Genomic DNA, 24,749 nt, shown 5'->3' with positions numbered 1-24,749 from the left:
TGATTAAATTCACATGTGGGATCTTTGTGGGGTGGGCCATACTCTAATATTGCAGTGGTTTCCTTCGTTTCCCTTGTGGAGCTGCCAAAGGACATTACTAATGCCTGGATGAAGCGATGTCCTGTGCCTACCTACATGATCAGTGGTTGGGACCTGCCAACTCTCACTCTGTCGTGTCTTTATGAGGCATATTTCTTGGGATTAGAGGAATGTAGAAAGTATTCTTATTTCTTCACACAGGCATTTATGCATTGTAAGAGTTAGCACATGCACACCCAGCTAAATGTGCAGGCATTTCTCTGTGTTTATGTGGACCTTACTCAACTGTTCTATGGCATGTATTTTGTCTGCATCTCTTCCTTGAATTGGTGAATAATAACAGCTAATATCTGTATAGTATTTTAAGGTTTGTGAAGCACTTGAGAATGCTCTTTGACCTCACAAATGTTTCATTTGGTCACCTTCTGAGGTGGATGTTATTATAACCCTCATTTTACAGAGTAGGAAACTGAGGTATATGAGGGTTTAGATACTTGCCCAAGGTCACATAGCAAATAAGATTTTCCTTACTCCAGGTCCAAATACTCCATTACTATACTATAATTTCCCTGAAGTTAGCTACTGCATCTTGTATCAGCTTTGTATCATTCTTATAGACTAACACATAAGTATTTAATAAATATTAGAACAGATTTATATATAAATATTATAATTATTATTTAGCATGGATTAGAACATTGGAAATCATCTAGCCCAAACCCCTCAGTGTGTGGAGCTTTTCTTTTTGTTTCTCCTACCCACCTGACCACTCCTCAATGACCTTTGCTGGTTCATAATCAATATCTCATTTCTAACTATCAGCGTATCCCAAGGCTCTGTTCTGTGTCCTCTTCTCTCTGTCTCTGTCTCTGTCTCTGTCTCTGTCTCTGTCTCTGTCTCTCTCTCCCCCTCCCTTCCTCCCTCTCTCTGTCTCTCTCTCTCTGTCTCTCTCTGTCTTTCTGTCTCTCTGTCTTTCTCTGTCTCTCTCTGTCTCTCTGTCTCTGTCTCTCTCTCTCTCTCCTTCCATTCTTTTACTTGGTGATCTCATTGGTTTCTATGGGTTTACTTCTATAGACAGATGACTTCCAAGATTTATATATATATATGGCCCTAGTCTCTCTTCTGGGCTCTAGGTCTGTATCACTGTATACCTGCTAGACATTTCGAACTGGATATCCCATAGGCACTTCAAACTCAACATGTCTAAAACAGAACTCATTATATCTTCTCCAAAACTCCTCAAAGGGGTTTTGTAACCATTTGAACTTTCCTATTTCTGTTAAGGGTACCACCATTCTTCCAGGCATTCAGGCATATAACCTCAGTTATTCTCAACTCTTCACTCACCCTCCCCTTTTTGTGTCTACTTAGTTGCCAAACCTTGTCATTTCTATCTCTATAACTTGTCTTATGCTCAAACAGCCACCACCCTAATTCAGGTTACATCACCAAGATTATTGCAGTCATTTTCTAATTGGTCTTCCTGTCTTGAATCTTTCCCCACTTCTATCCCCTCTCCACATAGATTTCAAAATGACTTTCTTGAGTGCAGATCTGTCCATGGAACTTCCCTACTCAATAAACTCCAATGGTTCTATATTGCCTTTAGGATCAAATACAGAGTCTCCTGTTTGATATTTAAAGCCCTTCATAATCTGGCCTCAATCAGCCTGCCTATTCTTAATTAATAATAATAATAATAAATAAAATATCTCTTTGCATACACATATGTATAATTTACATATATATATATATATATACACATACATGTACCCACATATCTATATTGATATATCTACTCCCATCTCCAAGCTTTGGTACTTTCTATCTCCCATGCCTGGAGTTCATTTTGTTCTCACTTTTCACCCTTAGAATCCAAGTTCCCTTAGAACTCATCTCAAATGCCACCTTTTACATGAAACCTTTCTTGACATTCTACCCACCAAATTATCTTGTGTACATTTTGTATATACTTGTATATGTGCACATTGAGAATGCAAGCTCCTTGAGAGTAAGGACAATGTCATTTTTGTTTTTGTATCCTCATCACCAAGACTAGTACTGGTGCTCAAGTGCCCAAACTGCACCCTCACACCACATGTGAGCCACCCCCTTACCCCAGGTAGGGGAGGGAAGAAGTGCTCCCGTTGGGCTGCTGGGCAGATGAGTGGATGAAGTGAAAAATGTCTTTAGGAGCAATGAAGAGGGGGAGGAGAGCATCCCACTCTAGCCCATGTACCATTGGTTCACCAACACAGACCTAGACAATGCCTAGTATATAAGAGGCATTTAAGGAAGGCTTGTTGTTTGACTTTTTGATTTTGCAGATGAGGAAACTGAGGCCCACAGAATTAAGTCAAGGGCCCAAAGTCACACAGGTAAAAAAGTGGCTGAACTAAGATTCAAACCCAGGTCATACTGATCCCAACATCTAGCACTTTTTTTGAGGTGGCAAACTGTTCAATCTGGGCTATACAATAATCATTATACTTTTAAATGATGACCATGTAGGATGAAAACTGTTCAGTGAGTGTTTATTCCATGGAAACTTCCCTCTCCAGACTACAGGTTTCTGGGCAGATTTCTGGGGAAGATACTTGCAGGGTCTGTCTGATTTGATCACTGAAAGCAAATTGTGCAAGACAGAAATATGTATTGCATGAAAGCATGGATATAACCTATATTGGACAGTTTACCACCTTGGGGAAGGAGAGAATATGAATTGCAAAATGTCAGAAAACAGTTGTCAGAAATTGTTTCTACATGTAATTGGGAAAAAGAAGTTTTAAAAAAGGAGAAAGCAAAATGTGTTTGCATTTACAATGGTGTCTTTCTCTAAGCAAGGCTAGGTACCATTTTCAAAGATCCTCTTACTGAACCCAACTCTGCTCATGCCCTACCCCACTCCCACTGCCAGCTTTAGGGCTGTTTCAGACCAAAATAAAACATATATACCAATGAAAAGTAGTCCAGAACCCCAACTAGTTCAGAGTCTAGCCATCTGCATTGCTTTGCCATCTACTCAGATGCCATACTGGTTTTCCCACACCTCACCTCTGCTTCTCCTACCAAACCCGTATGACAAGATGGGCCCAAGCAAACACTCAAACATTTAGGCCCTGATTGGTTCTGAAGGTCAGAGCAGCCAACTGGGTTTCTATACTCCCTGAGCCTTATAAGTGTGGATATAGAAGTCTGTGTTATATAAAGCATAAAGGACACTAATCCTAGTTTCAGAAGATGTAGGTTCAAATCTTGCTTTTGATACTTACTACCTATATGACCAAAGACAAATCACTGAAGAGTCCCTGGGCCTCACTGTCCTCACATGTAAAATAACAGGGCTGGATTAGTGGCCTTCTTGAGATACCTTCTAGCTTAAAATTTGTAATCCTATGATATATGTCTAAGCTCAGAGGGACTGGGCAGAGACATTTATCTCTAATGGACAATGAGTCTCCTTTAGTAGCTGGACCTTTATTTCTCCCAAATGAGATCTGAGATAATTATCTGAGCTAAGAGCTTTTGTTATGTACAGGAAAAGGGAAAACATTTTGCAAGCCAACATATATCTTATAGAGTTTTCCTTTCTGCTTGTGAGTCTTCTGTCTCTACCTGAAAAGATTCTGCTTGAAAGTTAGATTGCTTCATCCTTCTTCTGGGTCTCCCTGTAGTCCCTCACATAGGATTTTATACACAGGGGAACTTTTAAGACATGGTATAGACTCTCAGGCTGGTCTTGAGTTCACATATGCACATGTTCTCCTGGCAGGAAGTACCCCATCCCAGCCTGTCACTTTCTATTTTGCTCTATTCACCAAGGAGTTGGACACACCATTATGCTACAGCATGAAGAATTTGTCTATTCATTGGCTCAGGCTGGCATGCACCTTAGTTCTAGAAGACATTCTTGTCTATACCGGAGTGGCAAAAAGTCAGCTGCCTTTCAGCCACACTAACTTTGGGGTCAAAACAGAAATGCCAAATAAGCCTCAAAGATGACGTTGAGAAGTGAGAAGAACAGAATGGCACAGAAACTGGCCTTTGTTGAAGTTGCTGGTAGAGTAAGACATTATCCTGAGAGTCCCAAGATACAAATCCAGTTGGCCACTCATATCCAAAGGGCAGAATTTTCAAGGTGGCAGGTTTTATTTTGACATAAGGAAGGAGGTTCTAGCAATTAGACTTGCCCAAAAATAGGGAATGGGATTGTCTTGTTGGGCAATGGCTTCCTTGTCACTTTAGTTGTTCAAGCAAAGGCTGGATAGAGGGTATTTATACAACATGTAAAAGATGGTGTCAAATGGCCTCCAAGATTCCTTCTGAGTTTAATAATCTACAGAAAGACGTTTTAGTACACTGGAAAGAATATTAGCGCAGGAAGCAGAGGACCTGTGTTCAAATCCTTATGTGAGATGTTGGCAAGTCACATAACTTCCCTGTATCTTGGTTTTCTCAACTGTAAAATGAGGGCTGGTGACTTTCTGAGATCCTTTTCAACTCAAGATCTACGATCCTATGATTCTACATCATAAAGAGCAACGATCCATGTGCACAAGGAAACAGTGTGGGTATAACAATCCACAAAAGTATACCCAGGGATAATAAGCAAGCATGCATATACCCATATACGCGTACCCACACAAAACCATTTTCAAGTATCAGTGTATACCACATATTCTCCTCCGGCTTCATTAGAAAGCTTTTGGTTTCCTTCTACAACTCCAATCATTGCCCAGAAGGTCAAGTTCCCCTCCAAACTGTATAGTGCTCTCAATGCCTTATTCCATCCTCTGGTTTTATGTGTTCCTTTCCAGTTTCTAGGAACCTGAAAGCTATTGTAAGTACCACAAGAAGAGAAGACAGCCATGCAAGATTGGGGATGGGGAAGTCCTAGTTCTGCTCTCCATGACAAGTCACAAACAGAAAGCTGGAGATGAGAATGGAATGCCTCATGCTTGTGGGGGGCAACTCACACTGGCCAAATCCCTTCTCACCTGAGTCATCAGTAGTCTGAACAGTGACGAGGGAACTGGTGATAGCGGGCCTGTTTTGGGAATAAACCCGGAACGAGTAGAAAATCCCGGGATTGAGTTCCTTCAACGAATAATACTGGGTCTTAATAGAGTGAATTTTTGTTGACTGGTTGCCTGAAGAATAGAAATCTTAGGTCAGCTCGGGGCCCCTGAATGAGCGGCCAGAGACATGACATGGGTCCCTGGCTACCTGTCTAGGACAGGGGTGGGCTATTTACAGCTGGGACACCATGTAGGGTTGGGGTGCCCAAGTGCTTGGGCTAGCCCCTGTTAAAAACCACTAGACTGACCAGGTGACACAGAGTATTGATTCTTTCAATAGAGTCTATTTGACACTTCAATGAGGAGGAAGGGAAACACTATTCTTTCAAAATCTGTCAAATTTCTTTGACTTCCCTTCTAACCCCAATTTTTTTTCCTTTTTGGTGGGGAAAGGAGTAGGAAGGGAAACTAGACCTGTGATTTAAATGATATAGGAAACTCTTGGTAAGAAAGCCCCTTCTCCTAAGTCAGGCTGGAATCTGCTTGGTATCTTGCAGTCATAAAAAGAGTTGCCTAGGGCATTGAGAGTTTAAGTGACTTGCCCAGGGTCACACAGCCAGTATATGTCAGAGATGGTATTTGAACCCAGGACTTCCTGACTCCAAGACCAGCTCTCTGTCCACTCCTCCATGCTGCCTCTCTTGCAGTGCCATCTTTACTACCAGTTATATCTCTCATGAGTAACCAGTACAAGACAATCAACTATTCGTTTACCAGGGACTGATGGACCTGTGTGGTAGATAGATTAACCAAGCTTCCCTACTTTTACACTTTCTATCTCTCATTTTGGCTGCTTAGGTACAATGCCTATGAGGATTATTAGAGAGGTTTTCTTCCTACATATTGCCAGGAGAAAGAGAGACAGACAGAGAGAGAGAGAGAGAGACAGAGAGAGAGAGAGAGAGAGAGAGAGAGAGAGAGAGAATGTGTGTGTGTGTGTGTGTGTGTGTGTGTGTGCATTTGTGTGTACTCTTGGGGAGATGGTGTTTGTAGAACTTTGAAAATATAAACAAAACTTTGGATTTGGATGCACCTGTGGATTAAAAACTCCCCATTCCTCTAGACCATATAAGGCAAAACTGGCCATTATTTATGCTCTGCTTGTCACTGGGGTCCCCTCTGGGTAGGTTAGATCATTTAGAGGATTGTTTTAAGTGAGTCTAGGCTCCTAGATTTGAGCCCCTATGTACTAGTCGGCTTTATACAGAGAATAAAGGTCTGTCTCCTGGTCCCAGGTAGCAATCTAGAAAAGCTGGGGTGACTCAGATGGTGAATGTGAGTAGGTTAAGGCAGGGGTTAGTTCTCCTTCTTTCTAAAACAATCTGTGATCTACCAGGGGCTATCTGTGGCATTTTTTTCTCTTTTTTTGTGTGTAGGAGAAGCACTTTCCTTCCCAGGACCCGGAGCCTGCCCTGTGGAAACTTAAGAAAATCCTAATTCCCTGCTCCTGAAGGCGCCCAGTGCTGAGAAAAGATCTACTATATCTGGGGCTCATGGCTTAAAAAAAGGCCTCATCCCAGTGCAGAGAAGAGTCCCTGGGAAGGGTGGGTGGCCCATGCATGCTTAGCAGATTCTAAAGACTTCATCAGCCTTTTTTTTCTCTTTCCTGCCATTCCTTTTACTCTCCCCACCATCCCCAACCCAGCATATATATTGATTTCACTAGGCCATAATTAACCCCAGGCTACAAGGCCTCTCTGAGCCTCAGAGACTAACAAGGATCTTTTAAATGGTATCCACCACTACCCCCTGCCGCCATGCAGGCCAATGCTTACTGTATGAATACTCAATCACAAATTCAGTTCCTGGCTCGAGATTGTGGTCCCATGTGAGGTTGGCCGATTTACTGTTGGCCTTCACCGTGAAGTTCCATATGGACTGTCCATAGGGGGCTGGTGAATAGGTTAGAAGAGGAGTTAGTAATGATGGGGGGAGGCAGGGCTGGGCACACGCACAGGCCGGGGTCTGCTGGGAAAGAACAGAGAGTCAGAAATTGCCTGGTATACATGGCTCCAACATAGTTCTAAGTCTCAGCCTTGGGTGGCTGAAAACCAGGTCCCTGGTTATGTGTTAGAGAGCATGCAGGCTGCCCCTGGCATGGAGGGAATAGCTACTACCTGTGGAGAGCTCGGAATCCCCTATGGGATTCAAATGGGGATTCAACTCAAAGCACAGTTTCTTATTCAAACCTCCCTATGGTGTCTGGGTTCTGCTCTGGAAAAGTCTTCTAGAATCTCCAAACAGGTCCCACTTTCCTCTCAGAGGAAGGGAGGAAAAGTCCCCTCGCCTCGGTTGGGCATAGAAGGTGGTATTTTTTGTCCTTCAAGCTACTAAAGTTCTTTATGATGACCAGAGTAGCTGCTTGTGGCAAATGGAAGTCACGATCTGTGATTGGGGTGGGAAATAGTGATAACGTGAATGGCATCTTCTTAAGCTGGGAAGTGGGTATGTGTGTATGGAGCAGGAGGGGATGCTAAGGGAAATGGAAAGTTTTCTGGGATACAATTTGGCCGTATGAAAAGTTGTCAAAGTAATCACATCCCTTGACCAATCATTCCATTACTGACAGTGTAATTGAAAGCAGTGGCAGCAGCAGCAAAAACAAAAAAATCTGTTCAAAGAATTTCATCGTAGGCAATTGCAAACAATGAGACACAACCTAAATGTACACCAATGGGGAAATGGTTAAATGAATCGCAGTACATTAATGTAATGAAATATCTCAATGCCATTGAGATGGACGAGTAGGAGGAATACAAGGAAATCTGGAACGGCCTTTATGAAATAAGGCAAAGTGGGGGGGGGGGAGGGTAGGCAGATCTAGAAGGATGGAAGATGCACTAATTACAGCAAGATGAAGAGAAGTGAATGACATTAGACAAAGAATCCTGATGGAGATTTGGGGTGAGGGACCGCTAAAGTGTCGTCATAATTAATGGCTGAAAAGTAATCCATTTAAATGAAAATAGTAAGTTTAGTCATTTGTACAGGCACTTGATGTTTGTAATGAGACATAAAAACTATTTTTAAGGAAAAAAAAGAGGAACACTGGGAGAAAGTCTAAACCAGAGAGGCTCGAGAGAGGGTTGCTCTACTTCAAAGATATCTTGGGGGAGTTTCAGGCTACATCATACCCACTTAAAAGTTCAAGGCAACAGCCATGAACTTTGCTCCCCTTATCCTCATCATTTAAAGGCTGGCTAATGGCCTGGGCCTTTGACAGTTTGAAAGAATTTAAACCTATTAGCAATTCCTTAGGAAGGGTGAATAAGAGGAGACTCTCCCAGCAGATCATGGGGAGACTGGCCCAGAACACCTCCCCTTCTCTGGAGTCCTTTCTACTACATTGGGTTCTCCCCACCATAGCATCTTGGGGTAGGGGTAGGGGTGGATGGGTATGCTCTCTTTGCAGTGGGCAAGCCATCAATTACCCAGCTCCTAATAGCTGGGAGCTCCACTATCAAAGCCATTGCACTGAGGACATTACTAATCTTCAAACACAGTCATTTTTCAGGAGACCCGGCAGACTGATTATCCCATTTCCCAGCAAAGATTTAATAGTAGAATGCTAGCATGAAGCCTCATATTTCAAAGACTTTATGAGCGTGGCTCCTGTATATTTTATTAGCATGCAAGGGGGTACTGTCACCTACTCACTTTTCAAAAATAAATGAACTGAGTGCACTAAGTATGATCTAACTCAGCTCGCAGAGTTCAGACATTATAGCAGCTTCCTGGTCTTTACTAAAGTAATGGCTTCTACTGAAGCCTAGGAGATAGCATTTGACCAAGGTGAGGAGTAGTTTATGCTGGGCAAGTCATTGGAAATTTGGTTACATGGATAGAAATGCCTAGGACCCTGATGGGGATGTGGGGCTAGTCTATGTTACACTTAAAAAAAAACAAACAAACAAACTCTTACCTTCCATCTTAGAATCAATCCTATGTATTGGTTCTAAGGCAGAAGAGCAGTAAGGACTAGGCAATTGGGGTTATGTGACTTGCCCAGGGTGACAAAGATTGGAAATGTCCCAGGCCACATTTGAACCCAGGACCTCCCATCTCTAGGCTTGGCTCAATCCAGTGAATCACTAAGCTGCCCCCTTTCCACACTTCTCTTCAAGGCTTTTGACCTGAATTGGTAGCCTTAGGCAAAATCTTAAAGAGCACCTTCCCATTTGTGAACTTGGGCTTTTTTTTCCTCCCCAGCATCTTGTGGTCTGGTGACTGCTGAAGTGGGATGCTTTCTCTGGTTTGTGTAAGGATATTCATTATACATTTGACTAAATGCCTTCAGGCAAAGTTAGAGGGGAGCTGGAACAGGATTTAGAGAAAGGAAACTAAAATTAAACCAGGATCTGATTATTTGGAGGATGGGAGGTGGGATTCTCCAATTCTGGAAAGATGAGAGTGGGAACAAAATTTACAGATTAGAGAGACTGATGATGATAGAGAACTCAGACCAGTTCATCAAATCCAGAGTACCAGAACCAGAGGGCCCACTTGAAGTCTGGCAGGAAGCTTAGGACAAATGGAAGGAACAAGTCTATGGAACTCTTTATTCTCCCTAGGAGTTTCCAGAATGAGCCTAAATAGATTCTCAAAAGGCTGAGATGAATTGGTAAATGAACAAAGCAGACTAGGGTAGGAAGAGAGATTAAGCTAGCTAGAAGACATCTCAAATGTGAGGGGCCAGGCGGAGCTGAGGATAGCCACCCTTCTGTAACAGACAGAGCCTGCACCTGGACGGTCCATTGTCTGGGCCCATTATGGCGGTACTGACGTTCTGATGTCACCAGATGGCAAAGTCAAGTCATTCTTTCTCATCACTCTGTGCGCCTTTTCTGAGGGCACAGTGTAATTGAATAATGTCAGGCTCTACCTCGACTTTTTGCTATCACTCAAAAAGCACACTAACCACCAATCAGCAGATGGCAGCTCCTAATAATTTTTTAAAAACCTTACTTTCTGTCTGAGAATCAATATTAATGGATATTCCAAAGCAGAAGAGCGGTAAGGGCTAGGCAATTGGGGTTGAATGACTTGCCCAGGGTCACCCAGCCAGGAAGTGTCTGAGGCCACATTTGAACCCAGGACCTCTCATCTCTAAGCCTGGGTCTTTATCCTCAGAGCCACCTTGTTGTCTCCCCCAAGTCATCCCAACAGGGCTTTCTCCAGTCAATTTCTTTTCTACAGGCCAACATTACCTCAAAACTCAAGTATTCCCCTCCTGTAGAGGCAGTTTTTCCAAGGTCAAAGGAATGGTTAGTGTTACAAACTGACTTTGAGTTAATATTTTTCCTGTTCTCTAAGAGCCTGAAGCATTTTATCTACGTATCCCAGCCCCACCAGAGCCCTCTCCACTTATAAGGCAGTGTGCTATAGTGACTAGAGTTCTGGACTTGTAGTCAAGAAGATCTTGTGGGGTTCAAAGCCCACCTCTGATACCTTCTGCGCTCTGGGTCCCTGGGTGAGAGGATGAACTTCTGTGGGCCGCTCCATGCCCTCAGCACAGAGCACAGGGCTTGTTGACTAATGGAGTCCCACATACCCACAAAGAGGCATGCAGGCTGCCCTTAGGCAACCAAATCGGGGGTGGGAGCAGGGCAGGGAGAGCCCGAAAAGTGAAGGCGCCTTTGCCCCAGGTCTCACAGCTGGAGAAGACTACAGCTGGGACTAGGGCAGGCAAGTCTGCTTCCCTTTTCCTTGGCTGCCCCCCACCTCCACTAGCCTTACTGTCTGTCTCATGCTGACTTTCCAGCTGGTACATTGGCTCAGTGAGCTAGAGACCCTTCCTTCTCTGGCAATAAAAGGCTGTTTGATGCTCAGTTAGAAGTATTGCTAAATTCCCCAAGGGGTTTCCTCAGACTGGAAAAACAAAGCTTCCCGTCCTGACTCCTTTATGCCTTATCCCAGCAGGCGGGGGTCTTAGATTGATTTTTATGAGCAGCCACTAAAATGTCCATAATTTTACTTCCACACATTACCGGGGATGGGGAATATCAGTGGAAATGGCAGCTTAGCACCTTTGGTCATTACTAGACTCCTTGACAGCACTACCATTTCCTGGAGCTCATAGGACTGGCTCTTTTTCAAAAGGATGGGAGGGGCGGGATGCGGACAGTCGATGGCCCCTCCAGGGGCACAGATCTGGGGCCCTGGGAGTGGGCTTGTTCTTTGGGGGAATCCCTTTATAAGTTTTGCAAGCCCCCCTCCTCATGCAGAGACACAGTAAGTGAGGCACGGCCTCAGAGAGTTTTGCTGCCTGGCCGGCCTTCTGGTAAAGAGGACTTTGGTCCTACCTAGCCTCATGCCTGGAGAGGATGCAAATCTCTCTGTTTCACTCTACCTAGTGCTCAATGCAAACTCCGTGGCTTGAGACAGTCTGGGCATGCCATTTGTACACTATAGGCATGATTAAAAAATGATCCCTCCCTGCATGGGAAAATTTCACCAGCATGTTTTACTCTTTAGTGGGGGCTTTAAGCCTTCATCATAATACATATGACATCACAAAGTAAATCCTTATGGGCCATGGAATGTGGCATTTTTTTTTAAATGTAAAAGTATACATGTTTATTTAAAAGTCCTACTTAAAAGAGAATAATAGGACTTAGAGCTAGAAGGTACCTTAGTCCAATCCTAGAAATAATCTAGTCCTTCATTTTACAGATGAAGCCCAGAAAGAAGAATGATTTGTATAAGGTTATATAGGTAATAAGTGGCAAAACTAAGATTTGAACCCAGGACCTTAGACTTCAAATCCAGTACTCTTTCTGCTACATCACACTGCCTCTCATTAAATCCCTTGCATGTTGGTCTCTAAGTGTCAGCCTTTCTTTTGTTTTCTTAAAACTCTGACCTTTCTGTCTTAGTTTCATTTCTAAGACAGAAGAGCAGCAAGGGCGTGGCAATCAGGGTTAAGTGACTTGTCCAAAGTCACATAGACAGGTCCTCCCAACTCAAGCCTGATGCTCTATCTACTGTGCTACCTAGGTTGCCTTTCTCACCCAGCTGTAGTTCCAGCTTTGGTCTGGAAGCCTGGAATCTCTGGGTGAGTACTTGAGCTTGGAATATAGTCACCTGTCCAAGGTAGAAGGACTCTGCCCATCTCTATTTCATGGGACAGAGAAGCTAACGACAATGATGATTATGATAGCTTGGATTTATTTAGTGCTTTAAGGTTTTGCAAAAATGCCAGGAAGGACAAGGGATTCTGATTCAGGTTAGGCAGGAAGCCTAGGAACAAAATTCAGGTTCTAGGTCTTTGGCACCTTCTCAGGCCAGGAATTCTGAGGCTTCCTGGATACCAGGACATGAATCTAATCCTTGGATACGTGATTCCTTGGACTAGAAACAACTAAGGGTGTCCATAAACATTATTCCAGGTCCCAGCTCCTGTCCTGGGAAGACTATATATGTGTCTCTGCTGAAGAGTAGACAGAGGGATGGGAAGGGAAGAGGCTAGAGGGGAGGAGGAAAGTGTGTGTTCAGCAGTACCAGTGTCCTGTATCTTAGTCACGGCGGTTGGAGGACTCTCCGTGGTAGTAGTGGCAGCGGTAGTGGTAGTAGAAGCAGTTGTAGCGACGGTGGTGGTGGTTGTGGTGGTGGTGGCAGCAGTGGTGGTAGTAGTGGTAGGTGCAGCAGTGGGGAGAGTTGTGGCAGCGGCGGTGGTAGCTACGGCAGTAACATCAGTACTGCTCGCGGCACTTGTCGCACTGACTGTAGTTGGAGGCAACATGGTGGGAGCTGAGAGGGAAACGTAAAATAGCCGGGTCTGGTTGGTTTGGTAGTCTCCAGCGTGGACACGACCCCACAGCCCTGCCCTCAGAGGCCTGAGGCCCCAGGGGAGAAGATGTGGCCTCAGGAATTAAGATCCCCAAGTGAAACAAAGGGTATGTTGGATGAACCATGATGGTTGGGAACACAACCATGTGGAATGGTGAAAATGAAGCCCAAAGGTGTGTTTCATTTTCTTCTCGATGGTCTGCATCTCAAAGCACCCAGCATGCACCCAGTAAAGATGGAAGAAGGAGACAGAGGATGCACAGAATCTCTTAGATCCAGGGGAATGTGAGAAATAACAGGGAAGAGCAGCCAGGAAGACACAAGGCCAAACCCAAGCAGGAGCAACATCCCAACCCAAGCCCACTCAGCCAATCCCAGGGTGGGAGGAAGGTAGGGGGATCCTCAGTTGGGTGGCCCCTGGGGCACACAGACAGTCTGCCATTCCCAGGATAAAGTCTCTTGAGCAACTTCACCCCCTCCCATCCCCCCAAATTACTCTCTGCCATGTCTCCTTTGGACAACAACAGCCTCAAAAAACTGACAGCCTTGAGACTTTCTTCCACTCTCAGAAATGGGCTAAGATCAGAATCCTCTGGCTTCTGATCGACCTGCCTGCTAATATAAGCTATGTTACAGTTTGTGATTCCTAATCTCTCCTAGCTATCCTCCCTGATTCAAGGCAATCCAAGATCAAATTGCCCTTTTTGGCTTCCATATTCCTCTGCTGACTCAGGTCAAGCTTGCAATACACTAAAACTCCCAGACCTTTTTAAGAAAAACTGAAATAATTTATCTATACGCTTCCCTCTCCCTCAGCCTTATACTTGGGAAGTCACTTTCTTTGGTACTGTATACCAAAAAGTAGAAGACTTCACATTTGTGCCTACTGAATTTTATCCTATTAGATTCAGCCCAACATCCTGACTGTCATTTATTGTGTCTGTGAGAGGACCCTGCAAAGACAATTTAAACTGGCCAGGACCATGGTAGGAAACAGTGCAGGCATTCAGAGGCACTCTTAACCCCTACATAATGACTTTTGTTCCAGCTGTGAGTGGGTGGGAAGAATCTGTGGCTGGGAACAAAGGCTGTCAAAGACTACTTTCCCCATGGCCACTCCCTTCTACCTGAAGGAATGGAATTCACTGGGGAGTAATGTTATGTGCATGGGCTTTATGTACCCCTCCCACAGTCCTGCCTATCCCACAAGGACTGGCAGTAGCACTAGCTTGTGGATAAGGGTAATGAGCCTTTGCTTCTTTTCTAGGAAGCTGATGCAACTAAGGGCCTGGGAATATCATAATATTCATCTCATTTGGTCTCTGACCCACTATCTACCATTTATGTCAACAGGAGACCAGGAATGTTACCTTAAGAAAGCAGCAGAGGCAGCTGGGTGGCTCAGTGGATTAAGAACCAGGCCCAGGTCCTAGGTTTAAATCTGACCTCAGACACTTCTTAGCTGTGTGGCCCTGGGCAAGTCACTTAACCCCCATGGCCTAGCCCTTATCACTCTTCTGCCTTGGAATCAATACATGGTATTGATTCTAAGATGGAGGGTAAGGGTTAAAAAAAAAAAGGAAACCACACAACAGAGGCTAGGTGACTTCTACCTAGTGGCCCAAATAACTCCAAAGAATCACAAGATTGGAGCAGGTAGATTGTTTTACTCTACCCCAGACCCTTAGCAGGTCAGGAGATTCACACTGTCCATTAGAGGAGAGAATAGCAGGCAAACTTCTCATCTTCCTAGCTGGAGTGGTGGTGGAGGGGCATACAAAGGGCCTTTCCCTTTTGGAAAGAATTTAGGGGTCCTAAGTCTTTTCTTAGCCCTTCTCTAAACAAAGGCTTCTTTCATTTCAGCAGGCCACCAAACTACAAAAGTTACATAGAGAAAATAGAGGAGGTTCTTAGGGGCTGGAAGGCATGGTCCCAATTTGGAAGATCAGAAGTGTTTATTGGGACCTGAGGGTATAGATCACAAAAGGCATACTGGGAGGCCAGCCAGTAATTTTAGATTCCATAGATTCTTCCCGAGGTTCAAAGTTAAGGCATTATACTCCCTCCCTGTCCTGAATCAAACCTTAGTCAGTAGAAAAGCTTTAAAAAAATACACATATACACCACACAAACACATATAAAACACTTGAACCCTACCCTCACAATGTCCTGGATTATAAAGTACTTTACGTATGTCACATCAGAGTACCACTGGGAATGAACAATGTGAAGATTCACACTACACCTCCTTCCTTCATCTTTGAAAAAAAGATACAATGCCTGGGAGACTGGGAAGCCGAGTTAATTCTGCTCCAAGTTTGGTAACTCCTCAATAATGGCTCTCAAATACCTCTGTGATCATTTCATCATGAGCTGGGGGGGCAGTAGGGTTCCTGAGTGATCTTTTTGACCAACAGCTCCAAGTAAGACTGCCTCTAAACCTTATATATTGTTTCATGATTTCTAGGATAAAAAGCTTTTACAATCATGTGTCCCCAGGTCAAAGCCACAGAACAATGGAAGTTAGGAGTTAGAAGATGGCAGAGGTTATCTAGCTCAGCCAAAAATCTGAGAAAAGATATAATGACTGGGGAACTTGGGAAAGCAGAGTCAGTCCTTTGCCAAGTTTGACAATAGAGCCCTGCCACACAAACAGTAGGTATCAAATACATTTGTGAAGTATGGGAGGTAGACAGGGTTCTTAAATCTAACCTAGACACAAGCAGAATCAAGGAATTTCAGAGTTGGAAGGAACTTCAATGATCATCTAGTCCGGTGGTGTCAAACTCAGATCCTTGCCTATCCATATATTTACTAAGAAAACTACAAATCAACATTATCTATGCCATACTGTATTTTTCTTTATTTTGTTAAACATTTCCTGGTGACACTTTGATCTGAGCCAACTAGCCCTGCAGGCTGTAAGTCTGACACCTTTGCTTTAGTCTAGCCCTTATATGAATGAAAACCTCACTAGACATAGCTGACCATTGCCCCCACACCTCTGCTTGGAGGCTTCCAAAGGCGAAGTCTACCACCTCTCCATGTAGACCATTACACTGTAGATATCTTGAAGTGGTAGGGCTTTTTTCCCCCTGATATTTAGAAATGTTTAAGATCAACTGACAGAACTAAATTGACCTCTTTCTAACTCCTACCCATTACTCTCCATTCTGCCCTTTGAAGCCAAGTGTAATTTTTCCTCTATGTGACGGCCATCTCATTTCCCACCCCAGTTTTTTTTTTAATTTAGGTTAAACACACCTAGTTCCTTCTATTGATCCTCCTATGACATATTATCAAGTCTCTTCACCATCTGGGCACATCGCAGCACCCAGGACTGAACACAATACTCCTAATGAGGTCTGATGAGGACGAAGCACAATGGGGCTATCCTATCTCAGCTTCTGGAAACCAGGCCCCTCTTAATGGAGCCCAAGATCATCTTACCATTTTTGCCTTCCATTTCCCACTGCTGACTCACATTGAATTTGCAGACCACGAAAACTCTCAGGTATTTTTTCAGATACTCTGCCCTTCTATGCCCCACTCCTATAATTTTATATTTGTGAAGCTGATTTTAAAAAATTCTTATTTTCTGTCTTAAAATAAATACTGTGTATTGATTCCAAGGCAGAAGAGCTGTAAGGATTAGGCCACGGGGGTTGTTACTTGCCCAGGGTTACCCAGCCAGGAAGTATCTGAAGCCAATTTTGAACCCAGGACCTCCAGTTCCTAAAGCCTGGCTTTCAATCCACTGAGCCACCTATCTGCCCCCCCGCCCTGGTTTTCTTTGTATTTTAAGTATAAGACTGAATTTATCCTGCCAAATTTCAGCTTATTAGATTCAATCCAATACTATATAACTTGTCTAGATTCTAGCTGTTATCTATTGTGTCAATATGTGAGAAGATACTTCAAAACTCAGTGGAAACCTGAACACGAAAACTATAGTTATTGGTTGGTGGATCTGATTTTCCTAAGATGTTTATCAGAAATCATCATTATCCTAATGAGGCCAATTTAGGAAGGATGCAATTTCCCCAAATCAAGGCTAGAGAAAGAATTCTTAGCCTATCATCCATAAACTTATTTATTTAAATTTTAAAATAATTATATTTATATAGAATTGGTTTCCTTTATAATCTCATATTTCATATTGTGTTTAAAAGCATTATTCTCAAAAGGGGAACATAGGCTTCATTGAACTGAAAGGGGGTACATGAGAAAAAATGTTTAAGAGCCTAAGGCCTGGAATACCAAAACAGGAAAGGGATAGGGGGTTCAAATACAGATTCATAAAGAATCTCAGAATCGAGAAAGGCTCAGAGTGTATCCATTTCAAACTTTAACTAAACAACAATATCCTTTAAACCATCCTTGTGGTCATCTAGTTTCCTCTTGAAAATTGGCAGTGGCACCTATAGTAGCCTGTCACCTTGAGCTTTGTTAGCTCTACCCTACAGGCAGCTAGGAGACACAGTGATTAGAGAGCTGAACCTGGAATCAGGAAAACCTGAGTTCAAATCTAGCCTCCGACACTTCTAAACATGTAACCCCAGGGCAAGTCACTTCACCTCTGTTTACCTAATTTTCTCCCCTGTAAAATGGGAAAAATAATAGCACCTTACTTCTTATGGTTGCTGTGAGGATAAAATGAGGTAATATTTGTAAATCACTTGGCAAAATACCTGACACATAGTAGGTTCTTAATAAATGTTTCCTTCCTTCCTTCCTTCCTTCCTTCCTTCCTTCCTTCCTTCCTTCCTTCCTTCCTTTCCTTCCTTCCTTCCTTCCTTCCTTCCTTCCTTCCTTCCTTCCTTCCTTCCTTCCTTCCTTCCTTCCTTCCTTCCTTCCTTCCTTCCTTCCTTCCTTCCTTCCTTCCTTCCTTCCTTCCTTCCTTCCTTCCTTCCTTTCTAATTGCCTCAACTCTACTTTCTCTCACCTTGCCTCCCTCCTGGCTAATCAGCTGATAAATTTTGTTGATTTCTCTTCCATCCATGCCTTCCATCTTCTCTCTCCACCCATGGTGGTCACCAATCTAGCTCAAGTTCTCATCACATCTCACTTGGATTATTGAAATAAGCATCCTAATTGATTTCCTTGCTTTCGGTCCGTTCTCACCCATCCACACAGCTGCCAAATTAATGTTACTAATATACAGATATGAACATGTCATTCACCTGCTCAAAAAGTTCTAGTGATTCCCTATTCCCTCTAGGATAAAAAAAAAAACCCTCCTCTCTTTGGCACTGAAAGTCCTTTGAAAAGTCTGGTTCGAGACTGTCTTTCCAAGTTCTTTTACATGCTTTTTACATCCTCATTGAACATATGATGCTTTCATCAAAATGGTCTTCCTTTGACTCCTTGTACAGAAGATTTTTATTTCTTGTCTTTGCATCTCTGCACAGTATTTCCCATACAATGTTCCTTCCTAACTTCCCCTGCCTGGGAATTCTCAGCTTCCTTCAAAGATCAGCTCCAGTATTGCCTCTTATATGAGACTTTCCTGATCCCACAAGATGTTTCTGCTCTTCCAAATTACTCTGTATTTACTTCCCACATATTTTGTATTTACTCAATGTATACAATTTCTATTCCCAATAGAATGTAAGCTCCTTGAGGGCAAAGACTGGTTTATTTATGACTTTATATTTTCAATGCCTAACACAATGCTTGGCATATGGTAGGCTTGTCGATTGATCAAACTGAATGATTCTGGGTGATTTGAGATGTGTCAATGATGAACTTCCCTCTGGCCTACAAATTCATAAAATATTAGGGTTGAAAGGGATCCCTAGAGGTTATCTAGTTTAACCCAATCATGTGACAGATGACAACACTGAGGCAGAATGGGCAGGTGACTTGTCCTAAATCACAAAGCTAGAAAGTAATTGCTGCTAAAACACAAGGACACATTCTGACATCAAGTTCAGTGCTCTTCCCATTATACTCCATTGCCTCTTTGGTTTCCTTTGCTTCCCTTTCCCTGGGAGCCTCCTTAGGCTGGCCTGGCCCTACCCTCTATGCAGACACTGACCAGGTTGTTTGGGAATGGTATAGGGCATGGTAAATTGCTGTCAGGGAGGTATCCCAATCATAGCCTTCAATCCTGGTCTCTTTATTCCCAGTTGCCTCAGCCCAGGAACTTCCTATCTATATCTGTCTATGCACAGAGATCCTGGTTGGTCTTCAGTGATTAGTGGGAGGGCAGGTCAGACAACTCATGGGATGAATCTATACCTATATATCTGACAAAGAACAAGGCTGGATTACAAACAGAAGATAAGCTGGGAGATGCAAAAGCAAAGAGAATCAACCCAAATGAGGTACAGAAAGGAAGAAGGAGGGGAAATAATCCTATGGTAAAAGATCTAACTTTTCTCTCTGAGTTGGGGTAAGCACAATTCCCTTAAGAAAGTTCTACTTCTGGCTCCCCCAATTTGTTCTTTCAGGGTTACCTCCTAAATATGTGCACCCTAAACTGGGCTCTGTCAAGCCCTTTTCCCAAGACCCCTATACTGCCAGATCTGGATCCATTTCCCTGACCCATACCTATTCCCATTTCTTAGATAGTAAAACTGAGACTCAGATGCAAATCCAGGCCAAAGCAAGGGAGGAATTTCAAGAGACATTTACCCTATTTCTCTTGCTTAGGTCCAATGGAAGATACATTAATGGTTTTCAAAACCCAGAGATGAAAATTTGTAGGGAGGGATTGGGGTTTGGTTACCTTGGCTATTGTTTTGATCAGACCCCCACCCCACCCCCCAATTTCTGCTCCTTCCCATTCAAGAGTTGCCTTTCAGCTTCCAAGATTGGGGACTTCCCTCAACCTTTAGGGAAGTCTGGCTTCCTGGGGAGGCAGAGAGCAATTATCACTCAGGGGCCAGTAGGACTGGAGCTCCCAATTAGACAAGTCAGGCAGGGAAGGCCCTGTTCAAGACCAAATTCACAGGGGCCTTAATGAGCCAGCCCTACAACTAGCAGCAAAGCCAGTACTGGGCACCCATGCAGCATGCACAGTCAGCATGCATACTACTCTTACCCCACTTTCCCCTTTTAGTGGCTGGAAACAAGACTGGGGTAGAAGGGGCCTGGGGTGCATCAGCCCCTGATGCCATCTGTGACCAGAGCCTGGAGGCAATTTTCCTCCACATTCTGACACTTCCTTCTTAGAAACACTTGGCACTCAGCTAGGCTGCGTCAATTCAGGGTCAATAATTGCCAAGGCATAAAACAGAGAAGCCAGTAGTCCTAAGATGAGTAAGTCTCAGATTTGAGGGAAGAGGTCAGCCCCCTTCAAAGCCATTCTTCCTTCTTGGTAGAATCTCTGGGTCACTGATCCAAGGCTTAAGTAGAAAGATTGCCTTGAGTGATTTTGAATGGTTTCCTAGCCAATGCTCTTTCCTCTGGGCTTTGGTTCCAGTCACTAAAAAGGTCAATTGTAATCCAAGCTAGATTCTCCCTGGCCTCCCCCACCCTGGTTCAGCCTGGGCTCCTCCTGCACCACCCCATGCCATGCTGGTTACCTCCTTGGCTGGTACGATACCTGGGGTTGGAGTAGCTTCAGAAACAGCACCCAAGTTGGGGAAGGGAGAGAGAAGGACAGGGAAGGAAGAGAAAACAGAGGAACAGGTGAAATCACAGGACAAGCACATGGAGGCTTGGGCTTAAACATGTAGTGGTGAGGGTGAGGGGGTACTAGCCTGTGGATCCCTTCTCATCTGGCCCATATGCCATGTGCACATCAACATCAACTAACATTCTGCAAATCCTCCTAGGTCCCTCCAATCAGGTTGGTCACCAGTTTAGCACCAGCTTTGACATGTTTAAACAGATTTCTTTCTACCTGGGTTCTGGTGCCATTTCATGAATTATATAGTACTCTTTCTAAGAATGGGGCATTCTGTTTTCTAAGAGGTGGGGTATTGGTGTATTCCAAATATTCTCCCAGTCCTGGCTTCTCTCTGATTCTTTTGCCACTTCCAGCTATGCACAGATCATTGAGGACAGAAAGTTACAAAGATGGGTCAAGGAACTTATTCTACTCCTTGCTCCTATTATCTATAAAGGGTGCTGACCTGGTCAAAATGGTTTGATTATGATTTAGTGGGCTGGTAAAGTAACATGATATTTTAAAGATGGAGAGACTAAACAGAATAGACTAGATTTTTTGATGGGGGAGAAAGGGTATAGCTAGCTTAGGCCACTTTGAGCTCATCCCTGGGCTGCCTGGCAGAATGGAGATGTTAATAGTGGTTCCCTGGAGCTTTACTGCTTGTCCTCTGTCACTGGATCTTTTCTCAAACCCATGAGACTGAGGACCCTAAGTTACAACTAGGGATTCATGGCAAAAATCCAAGCCTAAGAAAAGGTCTTGCTTTGCCCTCTTGTCCCCTAGGGCTGCTAAACTTTTTCTTTGGTAGCCACTGGGTTTTGACAATGGGGCTTTATCTGCCTTTCAGCATCTGATCTGGGGGACAGGGGGAGGAGTGTTTTTCTCCTCCTGGGTCCTTCTCTGATGTGGGCAATCAAGCCATGCATTCTCTACCTCCTCCCTAGGAAACATGCCTGACAATGGTCAGGGGTGGAATGACCTAGGCTTCTTCTGCTGATCACTCTCTCCAGTTTACAAGACCAGAGAGAGAATTCTATCATCATCAGCCTCCTTCCAATTCAGCAGTATCCTCTGTCTACCTCATCCCCTGCCACCATTCCAGAATTGGACTATTGGGCAGAGATAAAGAGGGAGGAATGAAGGTCTGACATCAAGGCAGTAAGAGCCAAAGGGCTTTTCTGGAGTAGGAGGATGGGTTCCAAAGAGTCTTTTAAGCTGGACTTGTGGGATGCCTGGTTAGGACTAGTGATACTGATCTGGGAGGCTGGAAGGGATCCTGGCCTCTAGAAGTACATAGGGATTCTCTTTCTCTATAGACTGGATCTGTCAATTTGAGATTTCAAGAGCCCCCATATCTCCCCTTTTCCTTCTCCGGATAAGCCCTTTTCACAAGGGAGAATGGCAGCTTTGAGGTTGAAGTCCTATGTGGAGAGTTGAGGTGACAGCTGCGTTTGGTGAATTTTTCCTGAAAACACAGTTTAGGTCTTAGGGCCCAGGTGGTGTTCAACCAAGCTCATCCTGTAGGGCAACAAAGCCAATGCTAGCATCTTGAACTTCAAATGACTTGAGGTTCTTAGGGAAGTTGGCTTGGGAGATGCCCATTCCCCCAGACCACTTCCTTCTCATGCTTTCTTTGCCCATTAGAACTTGAACAGAAGGGCAAAAACTGTTTTTGTCTTTCTTTTTTATCCTTAGTGCTTAGCATAGTATCAGACACTGCTAATAAAAGTTTGTGGATCAACAATTATTCTCATACAGTTTGCAGCTACAAAAGGGGACCTGCAGCCTAGACTTCCAACTTGAGCCCATTCAGTTCCAAGGATTCTCATCCCCAGGTTAGAGTTGATCCTGGCCAGGCACTGACACCTATGAAGAAATCTCTAGTTCCAGGGTCTTCATGGATATTATCACCATTGTTCTTATCTTCTTGGCCTTCCTGTAATACATTTACTTCCAAAGAAACTTCCTTTAACTATCAATTCATTTCATCCTCCTGATATCCCTATGCAAGAGAATAGTCCAGAGCCATTAAATGACTTGTGTCAGGACCAGAGTTGTTCCAGAATTCAGGTGGCTCAACTTGGGTCCACTGTAGCACTACTTTCTAACATGTGGAGCAGATATAAGTTCTCTAGCTAGGAAGAAACCTAGGATCTTGCCACCAAGCATTTAGCAGAGATGCTTCATGTAGGATGAAAGAGAAAGAAATGCTTTGGTACATGTCCTTGACAACTGATTAAATCAGGACCATTAATTCCTGCTTCAAGCTGCACTGTCCTTATCAGATGTGCATCCAACCTCAAGTTAGCTCACTGTACCTACCTTCATTGGGTGGAGCTGGCGACTCCTCAGTGACCACTTCTCCGGAACCCACTTGGGTCCTGGCACTGAGTGAGAAGCGGTATCGGGACACAGGATCTGCTCTCTGTATTGAGAACTTAGTCTGATTGGGAGAGAAGGTCTCAATCAAAGCCTTCCCTGTCTTGGTTCCATTAACTGGAGAGAAAAAACAAAAACAAAAACAAAGAAGAGTCTTACTTTGAGGGTTTGGAAAAGGAAGCTGTGGAATCTGCCATGTGATTGTGGAGACTAAAGGACTTAGAGGCAGTTGGGTTTGAAAGCAGGGGCTCAAACAGAATGATTTCTTGAGTTCTTTTGCAGGACTATGTATTCACACAGTTCCTATTTTCACTGAATTCATTGAATGATGCTACCATCGTCCCTAGCTCAATGACAAATTAAGTAACTGTTCCTACTTAGATCACATATGAAAGGCTTAATTTATAGTCTTAAAGTGTCTATACATTGAAGTTTTGTAGACCATATATTGAAGCTCTGAATAGATCTTATTCTTTAAAAAACAGCAACAACAACCACCACCTAGTGCAAAGCCACTGGGCTTGATTTCAGTGATTACTGGCTGCTTCCTTAAAGGGCCCATTCAACAGACTTCAAAGAATTCAGGGGTCAGGCTTAAAAGTCTCATTCTGAACAGTACAAAAATGTCCATTGTAGGACAACTGTAATGCTCAACAGCAAAGTAACAGACCCTTTAAGCTTCCTGGAGAGGTGCTGTACCACCACCTATTTTTAGTTCCTGGAATCTCTGGAGATCTTCAGAAATAATGAATACTCCTCTGATACCTTGAGACCCCAGGAATAAGCCTCAGGGGGGAAGTGAGGTAACTGCTCTAGAGGTGGAGAGAGGCCAACCCCTGAATCTCCTCATTCCACATGTCCTCAGCACCTGGGTTCAGTTTGCTCTGCTATAGTACACTTCTCTCCTTCTCCCTCTCTTATTTTTCCTCTCAACTTGTTTATGTGTTTCTTTAAATATTTTTTATTAATTTTTTTGTTAATGGAGAAATAAATTTTGTTTTTTGACATTTTGCAATTCAGATTTTCTTCCTTCCTCCCCTCCCCACCACTCGAGGCAATAGTCAATATAGCACTTTCATACAATACATATTTTTATATGTTTATATATTTCTTTGAAAGCTCCTGAGGATTATACACCTGGGTCCTTTTGCCTGGATCCAGGGTGTGTTCCCGTTTCTCCTACCCCATCAGCCCATCAGCCTAGGAGTTTGCCCAAGTCAGGTACTATTTCTAGAACAGGAGTTCCTTATGGGTAGGGACTTTCTCCCACCAGACTTTGAGTTCTCTAAGGGCAGGAAGTGACTATCTTTCCTCTGGATCAAAGTACTTGCTATAGTGTCTTTCACAAAGGGACTGCTTGGTACAATGGGTTTAGTCTGGTTCCCTGACTGAGAGGGGTTACAATGGGATTTGTCATTCCCAAATAAGGAAGAGGCATGGGGAGAATGAACCATACATACAGGCAAGGTATTTAAGATTGTATCCTGTCAGGATCCCATTGGGGTGTTCTGGGTGATCCCATTCCAGGTTGATTGTCTCCAGGTTGGGCTGCCGGACTCGAAAACGTCTGGGGGCACTGGGTACTTGGGGAAGGAGGAGAGAGCAGGGGAGAAGGGCAGGAAGATGAAGGGAAAGACAGGAAAAACAAAACACAAGCATGAAGGTAACAGAACCTGCTCAGCTACTTACTAGATCAATATATATTGAATCAACAATGTAGGAGTGAAGAGTGAAAAACTAGAAGACCATGAGGTGGAGTCCACTGCCCTAGGCTTGGAAGGGGTGTTCTGGGAAAGATAAGACTTCAGATCTTTGCAGCTGAGCTCAGAGATGCTGAAGAACCA

At 43.7% G+C, this 24,749-nt stretch overlaps 1 protein-coding gene across 9 annotated transcripts in view; it reads right to left on the bottom strand.

The window, feature by feature from the left end:
• NFASC (neurofascin) overlaps positions 1-24,749 on the bottom strand; it is a 258,666-nt gene that overhangs the window by 20,051 nt on the left and 213,866 nt on the right. For 8 of the 9 annotated variants that reach the window (XM_007481242.2, XM_056815787.1, XM_056815788.1 and 5 more), the window contains 6 exons: positions 24,366-24,488; positions 22,849-23,022; positions 20,458-20,472; positions 12,618-12,866; positions 6,893-7,009; positions 5,037-5,189 (listed from right to left, as the gene is read on the bottom strand). In XM_007481242.2, the coding sequence (XP_007481304.2) occupies positions 5,037-5,189; positions 6,893-7,009; positions 12,618-12,866; positions 20,458-20,472; positions 22,849-23,022; positions 24,366-24,488 (831 nt within the window). The remainder of the gene's footprint in view (positions 1-5,036; positions 5,190-6,892; positions 7,010-12,617; positions 12,867-20,457; positions 20,473-22,848; positions 23,023-24,365; positions 24,489-24,749) is intronic. The other variant, XM_056815789.1, reaches the window with a different exon arrangement.

Source organism: Monodelphis domestica, chromosome 2 (assembly GCF_027887165.1).
Source record: "Monodelphis domestica isolate mMonDom1 chromosome 2, mMonDom1.pri, whole genome shotgun sequence".
NCBI lineage: Eukaryota > Metazoa > Chordata > Mammalia > Didelphimorphia > Didelphidae > Monodelphis > Monodelphis domestica.
Note: the sequence above shows the minus strand (reverse complement) of the source record. Positions and strands in the feature narration are given on the sequence as shown.